Raw genomic sequence first — 22,002 nt, 5'->3', positions numbered from 1 at the left:
CTCGCATTTCCTAGCTCGTAGATCCCAGGGTCAGCCTTACAATAGCTGTTATATAAGTATACAGAATCATTCCAGTTACAAATCCGACGTTGTCAGTCGTTGCGATGACGCGAGCAGAAACGACACCCCAAACAATTTCTGTTAAACCAAGAAGTGCTAATTTGTGTCGATTCATTTGCATCATATCAATCACTGTGGTTGCATCTATTTCTTACGTCGTTTATAGAAAACCAGTCGATTCATTAGGAGACCCGTCAGATCAGTTCATAGTTAAGAACATCCCGAAAACCTTTACGAGGTTAGAAAGTGTTGAACCTGAGGATAGGGACGTCTTCAAGGGTTTCCAGACTTCATTTCTACCTCATGAAGATATAATTTTAACACAACGATTCGAGACTGATTCTGATGTTAAAGATTTTTCGTATACAACACATGAGCCGTCAAAGAGGATCAAGCGTAGAAGCCAAATAGCGTCTGATGATTATGAGTAAGTCTGTTAATGAAAATTCTCTTTACTGGACGAATTGTTTTTTACAACCCTAACAGTATGGTCACAGAATATTTATCCAGGGTATATTATAGTTTTCTTCATTCAATTTTGTTGTCTATATACGTTCAATAATTGCTCGAAAACATTCAAAATAAAATAACTGTAATATTTGAACTAACTACCATATCTGAAGATAGTATAATTCAAGAATACCTATGTTTTAAACTTCTGATAGTTGCATACCAAACGTTCATTAGAATGTTTTATTTAGGTTAAGGATTAATGGTGTAGATTTATACTACAAAAGACGCCTTCAAAAAGTAACATACCTTAATGCAAGAAATAATAATGGGTACACATGAAAGGCACTAATGCATAAACAAAAAATTCAGAAAACGAGCATTTAACGCGTATTTCGTTTACCTTGTAAATGTAATTTTACACAATTTTTTTTGTCGATTATTCATATATGAGTTTACTATAAATACTAGTTAACCTATTGAGGTTACATTGCTTTAGACGCGATCATCACTTCGGTCACCATTCAATGGTCGTGAACTCTGTATTTGACCTATCATAATTATGTTCATCTATTAGTTCTTTGCATGGAGTGAATAAAATTGCTCTTTTAGCTAAAATCTTTAAAATTTACTATTTATATTTAAGCTCCTTAACCCAAGCGAACTATTTGTATACGATATGTCCACTTTTAGAGAAGATGAATCATTGCAAAATGATGAATATGAAGAAGGTAATGTTGGTGGTTATGAGAACGAAGAGAACTACCAATACGACGACGATAGTAAATTACAAAGGTATATTTATTAGTTGTAATTGTTTGTAATTTGCGAGTATACATCGTGTATATAAAATATTTAAAAGTCGATATCACTATAATTATACGACAACAGACCTGGGTACCAATTCTTAAACGACCGGCAACGGAATCGCGAGTCCTCTGGCATTGTAAATGCCCAACGGTAGGTGAGGTTAGACATAGACATATCATTTATTACTAACGCAACACACACAATCATAATAATAATCGAAAAAGAAAATTGTGTGTTGTGATTATAACTGGCCCTGGCTCAGCATTTTGCTGTGGAGCAGACGTGTTCCGCACTAGTCATTCTGCCAGAGACCACAACAGTTTGATGTTTAACAATACCCTTTGAACAATAATGTAGAGAACGGAAACAGATGAGTCATGATTGTTATTATAACTCCAGTGTACTCATACGAAGCCATATTCAAATACATAATTTTAAATTTTTTATATTAAGTATCTGGACTATAATGAGGAAAAAACTATTTTAAACATAACAAGAATGCCTGAATACGCGATGAAGCAAAATATTGTAAGGAAACCGGCAAGCCTTACGCTGGCCATAGACGGACCGCATGTTGCAGCCGAGACTGACTGCTCTAGAGCGTAGTTTCCATACTAAATTCATATCCGCAATACACCGGAGCAGTCACTCTGGGGTTGAGTTTCGGCGTGCGGTCAACTGCTTAGAGCTGCCGGATATTACGGACATTCTAAAGTACTTGAAAAACTTTTTAGTGTCTTCTCTCAGCTGGGGATAGAAAGTATGAAAAATGCCATACTGTTCTCTTGATTGTAGTATTTGACGCACCCACATACTACGTTGTCTTCTACGCCTACGCTTTCGTAATTGCAGTACAAGAAGCAATATCTCAATATCTTGTAAATTAACTCGCATTAGTATTATTTTGCGGTCGAACACAACTGCTCCAAACAGTCGTAGTCGACTTCATTATGCGGTCGAGTTGCAGTCATAAACGACTTCAACGCGACCGCTATCGACTGCAACATGCGGTCCGTCTATGGCCAGCGTTCGACCCACAAAGTCGCGGGGTGTGTCATGTACAGAAGGCTGTTAAGCTCTTTGCGTATGAAAAAACAAATGATCACGAAATAGATAAAGAAATCTGAGGCCCATACTGAAAAGTTTGTAGTGTTTTTATTTTATTTAGCACTACAGCTTCAAATCGCACGACGGTTCTAGCACTGACTCTGTTTACTATTATTTACTTTAGTGTGGCACATCCAGAACTATACGTTGACCGTGGACCTCTAGACGATGTGGAACAAGTTCGCAGACAACCTGAGCTCGAGGAAGGAGAAATGAGTTCAGGTGCCCATGTATACAAACAAGTCCGGTCTCATACAGGTATGTTGTAGACATACATGTATACAATTTAAATTGAGCCGTGTTGGCCTGGTGGCTTCAGTTTGCGACTCTCATCCGTAGTAGGTCGTAGGTTCGAAACGGCTGTGCACTGATGGAATGTTTCTCTATGCTCGCATTTAACATTCGCTCGAACGGTGAAGGAAAACATCGTGAGGGAACTGGCTTGCCTTAGACCCAAAAAGTTGACAGCGTCCGTCAGGCACAGGAGGCCGATCACTACTTGCCTATTAGATTGAGTGAAACAGATTCAGAATTCTGAGGCCCAGACCTAAAAAAGATAGCGCCAGTAATTTATTCATTTAAAAAAAAAGATTAATTAAATTAATTGCAATACTTCGTTTTTGGCTGTATTATTTTCTTAAGTCTTTCTTAGTTTCTGGGTAAAAAAAAAATTTTTTTCACACACCAAAGTTTTTGTCGATTTATGTTATTATTTTAATTTTAATGTTTAAGCAATAATGATAAAAAAAGAAAAGTCCATGTCTTGTAAAAACGGCTTGGTAGATTTAATTTTGTGTTGTGTTTGTGATGTAGTTTTAATTAGATTTAGTAATAATTTGTTCTTAGTTGCTATGTTAGTATTGGTACAAGCGAACAAAATAAAATAAAAACTATAGGGCATGGACAACTTACCAACGTTTTAAGATATGCGCGTTCTTTGTTATCCATAGTACCATCAGTACCTAACATCAAGGATGATAATGGACAAAGTTGTTAGCGATTCCTCAAAGATTTTTTATAACCACTCATATGATAGTCTTAAAATGGATAAAATTTAAAACTTAAGAAAATTTTAAATCTATTGATATTTAAATTGTCCGACGTTTTCGTACGTGTATAAAAGCTATACACTACACGCTCATTATCCAATTGTCGTTAAAATGAGTCAAGTTCATGACCAATTCTATTGCATTTAAGGCTTGTCAACTGTTACTAAATATAAGCATAAAGAGAAACTCGCAGAGGAAAATTTCCGTAAACTATAGAATCACTTTATTTTAATTATGTATGGGGTAAATTTGAAATGAGCGTAAAAGGATTTCTATTCACAAGATTACTAATAAAACTATCGATTGTTATATTTGTTTCAGGTAAACTTGTGAGCTACATTAAGCTTATTTAGAATGAAGAATGCTTTTAAAGTAGTTAATTATCAAGTCACTAAAGAAAAGCCCCACTTCGTTTCGCCTTAATATAATATTATTTTCTTAGTCTACCTTTTTAGTAGATACTTGTATATGGGTCATAAATAGAACATTTAAAAGATGTGTGCGTTGTCTCAAAATTAACTAAAACAATAAAAACCAGCCATATTATTACCTTCAATTATTTACTATTACACTGTGACTGACGTGCATGGCAATAGTTTCATTCGTATTATTATACTTTTTAAAATAATAAAAAGAAATCATCCTTTTGGTACCTTTCCAGCCTAGGTTTCGCACTTAATCAACAAAATTAAATTATAATAATTAAGCCTCATTTATTTCTTGAAAAGGTTACAAAATATATATAATGTGTTAACTAAAAATGTTGTTATATAATGTTGTTGTACAACATTATAGTTGTTAACTAAAAATAATGTATATATACATTATTTTTATTTTTTCTCAAGGACCTCTTATTGAGTATAGGCCTCCTCCAATGGGCTCCATCTCTCTCTGTTTTGAGGTAACAATAATGACCTATAATGCGCACTTCATTTTTTTGCTGCGTTGAAGTCTCCCATCAGAATAAAAGAATTTGTTGCTTTGATCAAAAGCGTGTTGGAGTTGGTCGTAAAACAACTACATCCCTGTATCATTGGTGTCGCTAGTAGGAGAATATGCTTAAATAATTGCAATATGTGCGTTTACAAAGACTAAATTTAGGACACATACTCATTCTGATTGAATGATTCTGACTGATGATTGCTATAAAACTATCAAAATATGGTTTTAGGTTTTCCTTATTAGAAAACCGACGCCATATAACCCTTTAGTTTGGCCGTAGTGACAAAAAATCTGTCTTCTTATAATATATATCCTATTCTTCGAATCTCAGAAAACCCGATGATATCATACTTTATTTTTCAAATAGCTTCTTTAAACTCAATAAGTCTCTCATTTGAAAGAAATGATCTTGCATTGTACGTGCAGATAAATAGAGAATGGAGTGGTGGGTTGTGGTCTGGCTCTCCCGCGGGGACCGGCTGTGGTGGGAGAGGTGGAGAGGGTGCTGGTAATTGTAATTGTATTATATTATTTGTGTCTAATGGGATTGACTTGCGATGGCATTTGGAGAGCAATGTGGAGTAGTTGGTTTAGCTAAGCAATTTTCCTGATAATGTTTCGTTATTTATTACGTAGCCATTCCATATTCAAATATCTTTCAGGTATACACGGCTTTTGGAAAGGCCAAGGAGATAGAGAAACAATAAGAAGCACACAAGCAAACATCATGAAACAATACATGGATGAGAACGCAGACCCGTGTCATGATTTTTATCAATATGCCTGTGGGAACTGGCCTACACTGAATTCTATACCAGCGGACAAGGCTGGGTGAGTCCCTTTGTATATACTAGACATTGATTATTGAAGTTAAGCGACACTTGTCGCAGTCATTAATGTGATGGGTGTATGTCATGACGTCTCTTAAATTTTTGTCCTAATGTAATAAATATATTTTCCTTTAATCAATTACTGAAATTCATCCATTTTCTGTGTTGCTAAAGTAATTTCACTCAAATATAGCATTATTGAAAATAATCGTATTATTTCAGTTATGATACATTTGAAATGCTGAGAGAAAACTTAGATGCAGTACTTAAAGATCTCCTTGAATTTAAAAGTACCGAATATCTATCGTCCTCATACCCAGGACCACATTTGGATTTAGACGAGTCCTTTTTAGACGTACTTAGTCCTTCAACGTGCCCTAATTTGCTAAATAAATTGCACATAGATATTGTACTAAAACCTAATGAAGATATAGAAGAATTACATCATTACAGTACTAACGAACATGATAAATCTGAAATAATAAATAGAATTCGAAGATATTTAGATAAAGTTACAAACAAAAACAAACATAAAACTAAATACAAAATACACGAGTTTTTGAAAGCACACAAGCGAAGCAAAAAATATCTAAAGCCAGCAAAGAAATCTAATGTTAGAAATGGACGAAAATTACTCTCAAAGAGAAGGGTAAGAAGAAGACAGAAACCAATAGAAGAGATTATATCTCATTTCACGGTGAAGCCAACCGATCCAGCGCTAGGAGATGCCACTTTGAAAGCCAGATATTTGTTTAAATCTTGTATGAATCACGAAATATTGCAACAACGGGCTCATCAGCCGCTCTTAGACCTGCTTGATCTTTTCGGTGGATGGCCTATATTGAACCCTGAATGGTCGCCAACAAACTTTGACTGGCTTGAACTGATGGCTAAACTACGATTATTTAATAATGATATTTTGATATCTCAGTGGGTTGGGCCGGATATTAAAAACTCCGACGAGTATGTCATTCAATTTGACCAAACCAGCCTAGGTACATTGTTGTTTTATGCTAGATCGGTAAATTACATTTACTTATTATAAAATGTTATGACCTTAAAATTAAACACAATATTTGTCAGAGATTATCAATTATCCTGGAAGACTCGAATGGGGATCACAAAATGTGGCATTACAAAAAATTTAGTCAAATTGGACTGTGACTGGTGAAAGTTGTAGGATAACATTCATAGCCGAGGCTTAGCGCCGAGTGTATTTCAAAATTATTGCATTTGGCATAAAGACGTTATTAGCGATGTCGCTCGATATTACCCTTAAACCAGAAGTGGTATAAATAAGATATTTTAAACATTTAGTTTGTTCGTGTCGTTTCCACTGTTGGACATAGGCCTCTCCCCTATATTTCCAGTACGACCGGTTTCCCGCGCTTTGCATCCAACGCCTTCCCTCCATCCTCACCTGGCTGTCTGTCCACCCAGTGGCAGGCCGTTTGTTCATCGAGCATCCCTTCTTCGGGAAATGTGCACCACTCACTGCCATTTAAGCTTATACGCCCTTTTGCTTTATCAGACTTTTTATTAACAATTTATCAATTTTGATACATTATTTTTCATGATTCGATTTTATATATAGAATAAGCTTAGCGGACTGGAAAATATATTTTACTCTTTAAATCCAGTGACTTATAGATACATTGTATAGTGGTCTTACAGGTTTACCAACTCGCGATTACTTTCTTCAGGGCTCAAATCTAGCTTATTTAGATGCGTACAAAGTTTACTTGATAAAAGTCGCAATTTTGCTCGGAGGAGAGCCTGGGTATGTGAAGACAAGCGCTGAAAAGTTAATAGATTTTGAAATCCAGTAAGTTTTAGTGCCTAATAATAAAAGTAAAATAACTAAAGAACATTGTGTAAATGTTAAAATATCTAATAATAATGATAATCCCGTGTTACTACAGCTCTATATGGGTCTTGGGCTCAGATAGCATTTGTTTCTTTGATCATTTTTATTACATGGACAAGCAGGGAATCACTCTTCTCTCTGACACGTGTCGTTGATTTTTGGACAAATTCAATTTCTCAAAAGAAATGCCAGTCTCCTTACGACGTTGTTCCTTATTGTACGCGCGTCACGTGTCACGGAAAAAAAACTTACGTAAATATAATTAACTATTTTCGTATGAGTTGTATTTTTATATTGATGCAATGTAAATAATTAAATGTTTTTAATATGACATACGACTGCTCCCCTGATACTTAGACATGCGTGCATGAAATAAGCCGTAAGAGTAAGTCTCAAAAAAAGCGTGTTTCGTTATCGCATATTGCTTGGGGCAGTTTTTAACCATCTAGACAGCTTATACGTTTAATAAAAGTTTTTATGTCATAGCAAAAACCCTTATTTTTAAATTTTAATATAACAAAACACATTTCCAGTCATTTTTCTACTTTTGTATATCGCTGTGAAATTGTAAAAACTAATTTCGTGAGATTGTAAACTCTAAAATTTTTGAATCGTACCTAGACATTTCACAATTTGGCGAATTCACTTCTATAGATTATAAAGACAAAAAGTAATGTAAGTATGGCAATATATATTTATCACATTTTTTTTTACTGCCAATTATCAAATCAAGGTGTAGAGCAGACGAGATGAACTGGAAACAATCTCTCACCATACTCCTTATTACATGTTAAAACAGTTAAATATTGTCATTAAATAAAAAATAATAAAAAAGAAAGCCGTACGTTTCATCTCTATCAGCAAAGTATGGAGAAATAGAAGCACTTACATTACTGTAGATACAACACGTAGTATTAACGTGAATCAAGATTGAAAATAATTTAAATTTTATAATCGAACGGTATTTGTAATACATCTGGTGAGTAAAGGTGAGTTCCTACCCGCATGTTCTATAAAAAAAATGTTTTTGACATTAATTACGCTGTACTTAATATATGGTATTTCACAGATTAGCCAAAATTACATCCGCCCCCGAAGATAGACGTAACGTATCGGAGTTGTATCGTCGGATGCCGTTATCCAAGTTGGAAACGATGGTGCCGAAGGTCGATTGGAGGAGATATTTGTGTATCGTCATGAATAGAACAGTGCATCCAGGGGAGATTGTTGTGCTGTTTGCATTGAATTATGTTCGGGTAAGAATAACTAGTATCCTTCAAGAAAAGAACGTAAAAATTCTTAAAAGACCGGCAACGCACTCGCGAGCCCTCTGGCATTGAGAGTGTCCATGGGCGGCGGTATCACTCAACATCAGGTGAGCCCCCTGCCCGTTTGCCCCCTATTACATAAAATAACACCAGTGGCGGGGGTTTGGGCCCCAAATTTCTGTATCTGGTTCGTGATCATTTGTGTTTCTTAAGAGTCAAGTAGTTGATCACTGCTAGGGATCGAACCAATGACTTCAGGGATAATAGGCGCAAGCTAGGTCCACTAGGCCAACACTGTTCAACTAACTAATACGTATGTTATATATTTTATGTTGTGTAATATGTAAATTATGGCTTTACCCTTGATGGGTTTTAGCCTCGGATTGCATGTTTTTGTCGATGACCTGCCGCCTTCAACTTTTTTTTTGTAGAACAAGGGGCAAACGGGAAGCTGGCTGAGCTTATGTTAAGTGATACCGACGCCTATGTACACTTACACTGCCAGAATCTTCGCACGTTGCCAGTAAACCCTTAAAACTGCTCTGTTGACTATAACTCTCCTACTTTCTACACTATACATTAGATCTATATTATTGTCTTGAACTATTTTTTTATAATGAATTATATAATTGGAACTTTCGCGAGCTAAGCAGATGACAATTCCTCTTATATATATAACGCCTTTATATAACAATTTGGCAGCACTTGGTTCAATTAATTGAGAAGACGGATCCAACCACTTTATCAAACTATCTGCTATGGCGTTTTGTAAGGCATCGCGTCAACAATTTGGACGACCGATTCCAATCGGCTAAGCAACAGTAAGTATACATATTCTATATATTATTTATTGGTCCTTCGATGTCGTTATAACAGATTTTGACATTTAAGATACTTATTTTTTAATATTATCTTTTATTTAATGTAATGTAATTTCAGATTTTATTTCATACTTTTCGGTCGAGAACAGTCCCCTCCACGATGGAAGAACTGCATTTCTCAAGTAAACTCTAATATGGGGATGGCGTTAGGCTCGATGTTTGTGCGTAAATATTTCGATGAGATGAGTAAAAATGACACACTGACTATGACAAGGGAGATTCAACAATCTTTCAGGTGAATTTTTAAACTGTGCTTTAATATTCTTTAACAATCTTTTACTCAACTATCTCTATTCATCACAGCGTAAACACAATTTGACAAAAAGAGAGGAAAGAGTGCTTTAGCAGAAGAGTAAGATTAATTTTCACAATATTACGTACAATTTTCCTTTTAATATAGGTATTAGGTACTAATATTACAAAGTTAAGTGAGTCACAGTTTCATACAACATTCCATTATATATGAAGCATCCTCTAAAAAAACTTGTTCTTTGAATGTATGATAGAAGCTACTCGTATATTTTGCCTTTTATATCTCTCATCCGCATAAGGTCATACGTTCCTCGGCTCTTCACCTATCTCTGCACCCAAGAAAACATACTGAGGAATGTCATGCCTTAGCCCAAAAAGTTGAGGCAGTCAGGCACAGAAGGCTGGTCTTCTATTTTGCCTATTAGATAAAAATGATCATGTATCAGACACAGAACTCTAAGGCCCGGGCCTAAAGGGTTGCATCGTCACTGAGGTCTTTTGTGTGCTTATAATCAAAATTTCAGAGATCTGCTCCATAAGACGGATTGGATAGATGATGAGACCAAAAACCTTGCTGCCCACAAAGTAGACTCTATGATGCTGAGAATCGGATATCCAGGCTTCATTCTAAAGAAGCACGAACTAGATGAAAGATACAAGCAAGTGAAGATTTACCCCGATAAATACTTTGAGAACATATTAAATATTCTGCAGCATTTGACGAAGATGGAGCAATCGAGGTGAGAATTTAACTGGTTAATAACTAATAGACACGTTTAAAAACATTACTAATGTCAAATTTTAAGCCAGCATTCACTAATTTCATCTGAATCCTGTTTACATTGTAAGTAACAAAACTGTAAATGCTGTTTTAAAATTTGACAGCTCCAACCTTGGATATAAAGATACGATCAAGATACAAATAGATAAATTAATAAATAATAAATAAAAGTGACAGCACTGGGGATACTTTTTCACGGGCCGGGCAGGTATTTCTCGGGCTGTTGTTGATGAGTGCCGAAACAAACTTGTGTCTGAAGTCGAAACTCTTTTACGTGGAGTCTCGGACTGGGGTAGACTAAATCTAGTCCAATTTAACCCCAAGAAGACACAAGTATGCGCGTTTTCCGCTAAAAAAACTTCCTTTGTCGCTAATCCCCTCTTTGAAGGCACTCTCCTTAAAGCCTCAGCTAACATCGGAATATTGGGTGTTGACATATCGAATAACGTCCAGTTTCGCGGTCATTTGGAAGGGAAGGCTAAATTAGCCTCCAAAAAGCTTGGTGTGCTCAGCAAGGCGAGACGGTACTTCACTCCGGTCCACCGCTTGCAACTCTATAAAGCGCAAATTCGGCCCCACATGGAATACTGTTCTCACCTCTGGGCGGGAGCTCCCCAGTACCAGCTCCTTCCACTTGACCGTATTCAACGAAGAGCGGTTCGAATTATCGACGACCAATCACTTTCCGTGCGGCTTGATCCCTTGGCGTTGCGTAGAGATGTTGTGTCCCTCTGCATCTTCTACCGCATTTACCATGGGGAGTGTTCAGAAGAGTTGTTCGGTCTAATACCCGCAGCTGAGTTTCATTATCGGACGTCAAGGCAAAATACAAAATACCATCCGTATCACCTCGACGTCCGTCGTTCCACAACTGAGCGTTTTCTAAGGCAGTTTTTGCCGCGCACCACCACTATGTGGAACCAGATGCCCACTGAAGTATTTCCGAACCAATTCGACTTAGGGTCCTTCAAGAAAAGAGCGTACCAATTCTTGAAAGGCCGGCAACGCACTTGCGAGCCTTCTGGCGGTGTGAGTGTCCATGAGCGGCGGTGTCGCTTCACATCAGGTGAGCCTCTTGCCCGTTTGCCTGCTATTACATAAAAAAAAACTGGGGCCCAGATCTAAATAGCAATACTGGTATTTTTAATAACTAGAAGATAAGGTTAAAATGCATATTACTATTGTTAGTAATAGCATTGTGAATCAACCGCGTCCTATCTTGGATATAGAGATACGAGCAAGATACATATAGATAAATCTGGGGCCCAGGCCTAAATAGCATAACTGGTATTTTAAATAACTAGAAGATAAGGTTAAAATGCATATTACTATTGTTAGTAATAGCATTGTGAATCTACCGCGTTCTGTCTTGGATATAAAGATACGATCAAGATACATATAGATAAATCTGGGGCCCAGGCCTAAATAGCATAACTGGTATTTTTAATAACTAGAAGATAAGGTTAAAATGCATATTACTATTAGTAATAACATTGTGAATCCTCCGCGTCCTACCTTGGATATAAAGATACGATCAAGGATCAGATACAGATAGAAGACTAAAGTGCTTTTTTTTAATTACTAAGATACCTCTGTACTTATAGAATAGGTCAGCCAGTAAACAAGACCTTATGGAATACAGCACCAGCGGTAGTTAATGCTTACTATAGTCGAAATAAAAATCAAATAATGTTTCCTGCTGGGATCCTGCAACCGCCATTCTATCATCGCCATTTCCCACGCTCGCTCAATTTTGGAGGTATTGGAGTTGTTATTGGTAAGTGTTATTATCCTTTGCACTACCGAAGTCAGATCGGATTAAAACGCGTTATTACTATTATTTAAATAGTTAAATACTAGTTTAGAGCTAAGAATAAAATATGTGATATCTTGTTTTCTAAAGAATTAAATGTGATATCTTTTCTCGACCAAGGAAACTAAAGATTAACCGTGGTACATGTAAAAACTGGTAACCATGGTAACACTAGTTACAAATCGTTAGCCTTCTTGGCGCCGTTCAAGTATGACGTAAAAGTAAATGGTTACTACTTACATGTCATAAAAAATAAGAAAATGAAAGATCCTTCTGCCCTTCTACTTAGAATAATACTTGAACGACCCCTATGTACTTAACATCTTTGGGCTGATTTTTTTATATATAAAAACGCATTTTAATTTGATAGAACTTATAGTACTTAACTCGCATTAGTCGAGTCGAGACATGTCATACTATACTTTGCTCATATTTACATACCGTTTAGATACCCCACAGTCAAACTCCATCTAGAAACAAAAACCTATTCAGTACGAAAGGTATCTTAGCGATCTGTTTAAGGTATCACAAACTCCATGGACTAAAAAATCCGGAAACTTCTAAGAATAGACGCATTGTAGTCACAACGCCTAAACGAAGGACTGTGTCTAGGCGACGTCTTTGTATTTAGCCCTTCCCTAATAATAAAATTTCCCAATCTCTGGATTATACAAACAATACAAACTCGCAAATCACATAAATTCGAATCTAAAGAGGAGCCTTACTACGTAACTTGGCATGACTTTGAGGTTCCAAAAACAATTACATAAACAACGAACGATCACAATAACTCTCAGCTACACTCTTAAATACATACACACACACTTTCACTCATACTTAATGTCTTATAAGGCATAGTTGTAACACTAAAATTACTTTTTTTAACTGTTTTAAACATGTACCACGGAATAAGTATAATAATCTAGTAGCCCACAACACAGGGACTCCCTAATGTGGGGTGAGATTTGTATGTATTATGACCCATTTATTATAAATAAAGTTGTAATTATTATTTTTAAGGTCATGAAATCACCCACGGTTTCGACGACAAAGGGCGGTTATTTGACTATGAAGGAAACCTACATAGATGGTGGTCGGACTCGGCCATAGAGGCATTTCATAAACGTGCGCAATGTCTTATTGATCAATATGGGAGATATACTGTTCCCGAAGTTAATATGAAACTAGATGGGGTTAATACACAGGTAAGTACTGTAGATCGTTGATGTTCAATACTTTGTCAAGCTTAGAGTATATGTTAGTACCTTTACGGACGGAGTACACAAATAAAAAGACAGTGTGTTCATAACAAGTATAACGCGTACCGCATGTATAAAGTGTAGCGCGTGTACAACGCGTATGGTGAGTATAACACGTTCTGTTAAATAATAAGGCTCTGTCAAAAGATACATACAGTTGAGAGAGAGCAGCTTGTTTCAAATTTTAACATTACTTATATTGAAGTTTAGAAAGCCGACAGTGATATAAGATTTGATGCGTTTAATATTCTAAGTAAATAATTGGGAAATAAACATATTGGAATCTTTTTTTCTCATTTAAGGGTGAAAATATAGCAGACAACGGTGGAGTAAAGCAAGCTTTTCACGCCTACTTAAACTGGCTTGATCAACACAACGCAGTTCATGAAACTCTTCCCGGAATAAATCATACACACACGCAACTTTTCTTCCTGAATTTCGCTCAGGTACTTGAAACAAATGAAATATATTAAAAACTTTATCCCGTACATATTAAAACTTTTTCGATTACCTTAGGAATATACCTATCATAAATTATGTTATAGTTAGATTTCTCTCAGGTATGGTGCGGTTCAATGCGACCAGAAGCGATGCGAAATAAACTGAAGACGGCAGTTCATTCACCAGGAAGGTTCAGGGTTATTGGTACTCTTTCAAATTCTGAAGACTTTGCTAGAGAATTTCAATGTCCGATTGGATCACCTATGAACCCCAAGCAAAAGTGTAGTGTTTGGTGAACATTTTTTTAATTTAGTATAGGTGATACGCCGAAAATACTTGGTTTTATAGAAGCGAGTACTGGCCATGTACTCGTTTCTATAAATGCCATGGCCATGTTCGTTAATAGGTGCATTAAGCATTATATCTTATAACTATTATTACTCTAACTAAATAATATATTAAAATTATTTAAATTATACTCAATGAAGATTTAAATTCCTTTCTATTGACTTATTTATTGATACAACAAAAATATTTTAAGCGTGTACTAAGTCTACTCGCCGAGTATCAATAAATAACAGAATACTCAGCGTATCTATAATAGGTATACAAATACGGAAGTTAATTAGGCTGATTTCGTGGCTCGTACTTTTTGTAGGAATACCATAATTATCTTTTATTATACATAAAACGTATCATGTAGTTTTCTTTCCGATTTATTTTGTATGCACATTGACTGAACTGACGCGAAGTGCATGGACAAACGAACAAATTAACAGAGATTAAATGTATATGTTTTTTAATTGGTCTGAAGTCACGTGTCAAATGTATCTTTTCTAATAGAAACGGGGTTTAGCCAAGCAGCAAATAGAACAATTAGTGCCGAGTGAAACTGTCGTCCAGGACCTACAAGTGTGTTGCCAGTCGTCATAAAATGTGTTCCTAATAGTCTTTGTATATATATATATGGACATTATAAAGATCAAAATTGTTAACACATTTAAATAAAATTTCTTCAAAAGAATTTATATATTTTTAAATAGTATATATTGTCTAACTAAAGACTTTTTTTAACTTAGTTATATACTATTATGTTTATCCTTTACTTTTATATTACATATAAGTTTTTTATGGTGTTTTTTATTTAAAACGCCCCGCGGTATATGTATTAGATTAATATTGTAATATATTATTTAGATTTTGCATTTGGTAAATACGCTTTAATTTAATTTTAAGACTTGTTAATATTTTATTTTAATATAATTGTATTAACATTGCATTTTTTGTTGACTTGTTTTGTTACACTACTCGACAATTGTACATTTACACATATTTGATAATGATTTGTTAGACAAAAGGTGTAAATAAATAAAACCTATGGATTTTATTATATAATACGTTGAAATTAAGGGTTCATGAATCGGCTAAATTATTATTGTTTCAAGTCGGAAGGCACCCATTTGCCATAATGACCAAGGACACAGGTCACTTTTACTTAGTATAATAATGAGTAGCACTACAGCCTAATTTTTTTATAGACAATTTGGTAATCAGCCTTATGTGACATGTCACCGATTTTTTTGGTATAACACATGCTGGTTTCCTCACGATGTTTGCCTTTGCCGTAAGAGCAAGCACTAATAGCGCACATAGAAAGAAAATTCCATTGGGGCACAGCCGTTATTCAAACCTTGGCGTCATGAGGGTCGCATGTTTAAACCACTGGGCCAACACTGCTCTTAATTTCAAAGACCAACCAAAAGCCTTATATATAATGAACGAGAGAATCGTACAATGATGGAGTATTAAACATTACACCTATGGTAAAAATAAATTATGTAATAAAAAAGACTCCAAAGTTCTATACGAAATATATTAGTACAATGCGATTTAGTAAAATATATAATTGCTACAAAATATTAAAAAAACACATTTCCATATCAAAACAATTAATAAACAAAATTACCAACTTCAAGGCTTTGTACGTCATCATTGCTCCAAAGAGTTTCCACTTCATTTTGCGGTGGTCGAGTGAGATCAACATGGTCACGGCGTTGCCAACGAAGGCAGACAAGCCTCGCTATTTCCAGCCAAAGCCGAGCTTCAAGCACTACAGTTTTAAGTAGGATGTGATTCAAATTCTGAAGCGATACTTAGTTCTATGACGCCCCTATGTCAAAATCCAATACGTAAGGGAGTCAGAGATACGGATTTTTCATTGATCAAACGTGGGCTCCAGAAGATAAACCACTCCTTATATGGAAATTGTATTACAACAAACTCCCAAGCGAAATTAGAGAATTATCACTAAATAAATTGAAAACTATCGTTAAACGTTAATTATATTAATAATCAATAAAAATTGTTTTAAATGTGGCGTATAATTAAATGATTCTAATCCTTTTGATTGATTTTCTCAAGTTCAAACTATTTGTATGACACAAAACTTATCGATTAAAAACAGTGGCAGAGAGTTTCTGCCAGTACTTCTTGCCCGCTGTACGCCCTTGACTTGCGAGCTGGTAGTAAATGTAAATTTAGAATCAATTTATGATATTTTTTGTTGACGTTCAGTACACTTACTTGTTGAGTTCGAGTTTGGGCGGATCGTGACTTTGTGGGGCTCTGGGCAAATACGGTGAGGTCCCCCGTAATAGAGGCATACGCGAAAATATACACTTATACTTTTTAAGACTAGTGACTAGACTAAAATCATTGAATATTTAGATACATACTTACAGAATAAAAACGAAAAAGCAGTTAGAAACAACGGGTTAATATTTCCATTAGCAACGGACATCGTGTAAAGCAGTGCTGCGGCGGTGGGAGCCTGTCTAAGGCATAGACCACGCATTGTCGCCCCAAGCCAGGGTAGAAAAAAATATTCACTAAGAGGCGACCGCTGTAAGCAGCACAAAAAGTGTCAAAAACGTTATTTATAATAATAATCTATTTCAAGAATATGGTACAAAAATGTCTAAGGTGGTACAATAGTAAATTCGCACATCTGCTTCACACAATGGCGCGCAAATTTATCTTTAAAGGAGTTTCACATTTTACATTATAGTCATATGAATTTGTCAATTCTTATATTATTTGTATCGTACATATTACATCAAACGTTATTAAATTTATATAAACTGTAACTGTAAAATGTCTCACGCAAATAATCATTTATTGAACAATACATTTTTTCCAAAAGTAATACACCAAGTCCATTTTTAAAGAATCTTTTAATCATTTTATTATTAAGAAGATCTTTTAATTATTGTAAGCCTTAATTGCCATACAAAAGGTGTTCTTCCTAAACAGTTCCAGATTGATTTTTGGCATTTCTCTCCATGTCTATTTCTTACTTCGACATCTACATTTGACTAAAAATATGTATGTTTCTGTGCACGAATTGGGACATTTCTAAAATATAAATGAAGGGAAGAGATAAAATTTTGAGCTTCTTAAATAAAGGTACGCAACTATCAAGACAGTTTGCTCCACAAATTGCTCTATTACATTTCTTTTGAGCCTTAAATACCCTATTTACTTCGACTGAATTTCCCGAAACTATAATTCCATATCTAAGTATAGATAAAACATATGCATGATAAGCAGCCAATGCCATATCATGTTTAACAGTTTCCCTTAGTCGTTTTAAAACAAAAACGAAACTGTCTATTTTGTTCTGTAACTTTTCAATGTGTGCTTTCCAAGTACGCAATTAATCTAGCGTTATATTTAAAAATACACACTTGTTCATTATTTCTAGTTTATATTGTAAGTCGTTTTGTGTTTTTGAGTTGTAGGTCTGAAAATGGTTTGTTTATCTTGGTCATGTTTATTGGTAGATTATTTGAATTCATCCAGTTGATGGCGTCGTCTAGAGATTTAATTAAGTTGTTTTTTAAATCTTGTTCGTTTTTACTTTTTATTATAAGTGTAGTGTCATCAGCAAATAGTAGTAGTAATTAATAATAGTAGTTCTGATGTATAGCATCTGGGAGGTCATTTAGGTTATGTTAGAAAAATGTAGTGGGGCCAAAATACTGACTTGAGGTGTTCCATACTAATTTTTATTAAAATTGGATTTATAGATTTTTATTCTAGTTTAGACATCTTTTTTAATTTCACATATTGCATTCTATTTTCAAGGACAGAAATACTCGTAACGGTTGTGCGTTTTGATTGATAATCGACATTGTCTAGGGCAATCTCACGTCTTCGTCACTACTTTCCGTTTGACCAATGACAATCAAACGACGCATCATTTCGTCTTTTACATTCTCATCCCTGTATTGTTGATTAAATTTTGTATAAGCTCTGTTTACAAACAAACGTTTGTGGATAGGCACCTCCTGTCCAAACGAACAATTATTCAGAGCAGTGCCAATTCACAAATTATGTTTAAATTTATTGATTATAAGTCAATTGTAATTTAATTTAAAAAAAAACTTCTTTTTCTTTAATGTAAAAAAAGATTTTAGGATAATTGTATCCTATTACGACCAACAGCTATAGCGTTGAAGTTATGTATAAATAAATAAAAATACTATCATGTTAGGAAAAAACTATAAATGGTATTACACGTATTAATTAAAATTATTCATTTTGGGTTTAAATCTACTAGGTACATAGGAATATAGTTAATTATAAATGGTTCCTCTATTTACGCAAATGGCCCAAAATAGCATGATTATTTATTGATTGTATTTTTTGTGTATACTTCGTTCGTATCTTTTTTCGTTTTTACAAAATACATTTTTACGATAAATATACACTCATAAGTAATTAAATATAATAGTAAGTAATTATTAGTATTAAAAAAATATGTGTTTTTGAAATGTTATAAAATTTACTTCATTTTCACAAGTCATTAATCCTCGTCCGTGACTGTGGAAGGTATTCTAAAGATTGAGTGCAGTGTTTGACGCTTATTTCGTGAGTAATAAATAATAAGTATATATTAGTTACTATTCATTTTAATATTTTAGGAGACAACTGTTCCCTAAAGAAGATTTTTTGAATCTACTTAAACAGCTGGCAAATCAAAAAATTATTTACAAAATTCTTATAATTTCTTGCAGAACTTCGACAATGGTAAAGGCAAGGAAATACGTTGTGAAAAAATATTTTAAAGGACTTCCCAAGCGAGATGACTTTGAAATTGTTGAATACGAGTTGCCACCGCTTAAAGACGGTCAGTTCATAGTGAAAGCTGAGTGGATCAGCGTAGACCCTTATTTAAGGGCTTACAATCCTTTTAACGCGATCCCGTATGATCAATTCAGTTTCCAAATTGGTAACGTTGTAGAATCGAAACACGCCGATTTTCCCGTCGGATGTAAAGTGGTGAGTCATATGGGCTGGTGTGATTACTGTTTGATCGACGAGAAAATTCTAAAGGACGAATCCAATAAAGTATACAAATTACCAGACATGGGGCTGCCTACTGAACTTGGCGTGGGTGCATTAGGCATGCACGGTATAACCGCATACTTTGGGTTCTTAGAAATTTGCAAACCAAATTCTGGTGAGACCGTGGTAGTGACAGGAGCAGCCGGTGCTGTAGGATCTATAGTTGGCCAAATTGCAAAGATTAAAGGATGTAGAGTCATTGGATTCGTCGGCTCAGATGAAAAAGTAGAATGGCTAGAGAAAGAACTGGGCTTCGACAAAGGGATAAATTATAAATCAAAAGAACTAAGTAAAGCTTTGAAAGAAGTTGCTCCTACTGGTATAGACTGTCTATTCGATAATGTAGGAGGGGAACTAAGTACTACTATAATGAGTCAAATGAATAAACGTGGTAGAGTTGCTCTCTGCGGTTGCATAAGCATTTACAACCATGAAGTAAGTGAAAGGCCAAAAACAACATCTGTACTCCCCTATATTGTCACGAAAGAATTAAAAGTTGAAGGATTTCATGTTCGTAATTGGTATAGCCCAGTAAATAGGTGGCCGGAGGCCATCAGTGCTCTTGTGGCGTGGATTAAGACCGGTAAGATAAAAGCTAAAAGCCATGTCACTGAAGGTTTTGATAAATTGTTTGATGCGCTCATTGGTATGCTTAATGGGGAAAACTTTGGAAAAGCTGTTGTTAAAGTATAAATTATATAACACATATGATTTTATATCGGGAATAAATGTTTGTTTTAGTTTCGATGTTTGACTGTAACTATATGAATTCCTTACTACAAGCAATATAATAATATAAAAAGTGAATATCTCAAAATATATTAGAATTATAATATTAACAAAACGTGATATTTTATTTTGATAAATTTTTACTACACACGATTTTGCTTACGCCTAAAAACGGATGACCTTAATAAAGTTTCCTATATTGAAATCTTATAATAAATAAAAAAATAATAAAGTCTTACTTATAAAACAAGAAGTTAGATTAAGTTAGTTACAATTATTAGGTTTGTTAGTAATTAAGTTTGTATCCTAAATTCACTTGTGTTAGTTTTTCCCTTGCCTTACTATTAAACTATTATTCTTCATACTGTAAGAACTCGTCTGTAAGTGAAGGCCTCCTCCAAAGATAGCGAGTCCTCTCTAGATTGGGCTACTTGAATCGAGTTAAGAATCCAGTGAAAGCGATCGTATGTTGAGAGTGTTTTAACATTGTATGTTAAAATTTAGAGTTTTCCTGATGTTCTAGTCTTAGTAGTAGTACTATTAGTCGGGGTAGGTATTTTCTGTTGCAAATTTTAGTTTTGTTTTTGTTTGAACCTTTGGAAGGTTTTGTGTTTATTATTATTATACCTACTATATAATCAATATATTAATTGTTAGCCTGTTTTGTTTAAAATCAATCTACTTATTGAAATATTATAATTACCACATTTCCAGTGTTCCATATCAGCAGTGTGCTAAATAATATAACAACTGTGTCTGATGCTTCGATACACCACAAAACCCCTATAAAATTGCAATTAAATATAAAATATTGTAAAAGGAACATATGAAAAATATCCATAACCGACGAGCATGCATGGTGAAAGTTATAAAAGTGGATGAAGAGGAATAGGTATATCAGGACCGTAGCATGTAGAGTGTGTCCTGTGCCGTGGTCTGCTCATCCCATTCGGAGAAAAGTGAGCGTAAATATAATTGGTATTTTTGAGAGGTACAAATACGGAAGTGTAACAAATACGGAGATGATAGTGCACAGGTCTGCGTGTGACATAGACACTCTTTTTAATCCATAACTCATAGTACGAAACAAATCTGCAGGACCTGCTTTACGTGCTCATCGCGACACGGGTGTTTGAGTTTTTAAGGAAAACTGAAAACAGTGTATGTATAATGTATTCCCCACTCGGGAAACCTGTAGCCTCACGATCTACACTCGAACATGCTAGACAGCCAGACATACCAGACAAAGAGGCTGTTAATTATTGTAACAAATTAGAAATCATATAATGTTAATCGTATTAGTTAATAATATATTATATAATTATTGCTATTTTGCATTTATTTCATACGGAAAAACTGAATCACATAATAAGTATTTTATCAATTAAAAAAACAATCTATAAACCAAAGAGATTTACATTAGCAAGTCACTAGAATTAATAAGAGTTAATAAGAGAGCACCATAGTAGGAATAAATAGTCACCAATCACATTCTTACTAGGCTTATAATAATAAATTGTAGATTTGTGGCTATGTTAAAATACTCTATGATGTAATGTTTGTTTTTGTCATAATGTTCAAGTAGAAATGACATATTACAACTTACGTGAAACATCTATATCATCGACATACAGTTTGTCCACTTTGCTCATTAAAACGAAGTGCAGGTCATTTGCTAACGGTTCTTCATCGAAAGTGACCACTTCAAACTTTACATTACTGACCATTCCCAATGACAGGCATACGAACGCGATAAAGGTAGCAGACAAAGCGTGGGGAGAGGCACTTGCCTGTAGTCTTTCGGCTCGCGAAAAACTTTTGGTACGAATATATTCGATACTTGTATTTACATAGTCAACAAATGCCCCAATAATAGGTAGTTTACAGCGAGCGAACGTCATGTTCTGCTTGTGAATTGGTGTATCACCACTTGCCATTGTAAAATTGAATAAAATATAAAATATGTTATGACACGAAAAATTTGACGATGTGTCAGAATTATTTATTCTTCTAATTTTAAGCTTTTTTATTATGTCATAAAAATCCGCGAACTT

At 34.8% G+C, this 22,002-nt stretch overlaps 3 protein-coding genes across 4 annotated transcripts; 2 read left to right on the top strand and 1 right to left on the bottom strand.

The window, feature by feature from the left end:
• The first annotated feature begins 30 nt into the window (after positions 1-30).
• Positions 31-14,923, top strand: LOC123708908 (neprilysin-4-like). 2 transcript variants are annotated; one of them, XM_045659915.1, is made up of 14 exons: positions 31-487; positions 1,204-1,305; positions 2,552-2,685; positions 5,081-5,249; positions 5,471-6,243; positions 6,923-7,073; positions 8,185-8,371; positions 9,086-9,204; positions 9,323-9,499; positions 10,041-10,256; positions 11,902-12,074; positions 13,131-13,315; positions 13,672-13,815; positions 13,930-14,923. In XM_045659915.1, the coding sequence occupies exons 1-14, from the start codon at positions 105-107 to the stop codon at positions 14,104-14,106; spliced, it is 3,090 nt and encodes a 1,029-aa protein (XP_045515871.1). In that variant the 5' UTR covers positions 31-104; the 3' UTR covers positions 14,107-14,923. The 2 variants fall into 2 exon arrangements, with proteins under 2 accessions (XP_045515871.1, XP_045515872.1); XM_045659916.1 differs by lacking the exon at positions 1,204-1,305.
• Positions 14,924-15,633: 710 nt separating this feature from the next.
• LOC123708386 lies at positions 15,634-21,949 on the bottom strand. The gene is made up of 4 exons (XM_045659060.1): positions 21,555-21,949; positions 20,652-20,731; positions 16,550-16,712; positions 15,634-15,920 (listed from the first exon to the last, which is right to left on the bottom strand). Exons 1-4 carry the CDS (start codon positions 21,883-21,885, stop codon positions 15,760-15,762), a joined length of 735 nt encoding a protein of 244 aa, XP_045515016.1. The 5' UTR covers positions 21,886-21,949; the 3' UTR covers positions 15,634-15,759.
• LOC123708385 (prostaglandin reductase 1-like) lies at positions 18,676-19,912 on the top strand. The gene is made up of 2 exons (XM_045659059.1): positions 18,676-18,742; positions 18,889-19,912. Exon 2 carries the CDS (start codon positions 18,899-18,901, stop codon positions 19,910-19,912), a length of 1,014 nt encoding a protein of 337 aa, XP_045515015.1. The 5' UTR covers positions 18,676-18,742; positions 18,889-18,898.
• Positions 21,950-22,002: the final 53 nt, after the last annotated feature.

This window comes from Pieris brassicae, chromosome 4 (genome assembly GCF_905147105.1).
Source record: "Pieris brassicae chromosome 4, ilPieBrab1.1, whole genome shotgun sequence".
Lineage (NCBI taxonomy): Eukaryota > Metazoa > Arthropoda > Insecta > Lepidoptera > Pieridae > Pieris > Pieris brassicae.
Note: the sequence above shows the minus strand (reverse complement) of the source record. Positions and strands in the feature narration are given on the sequence as shown.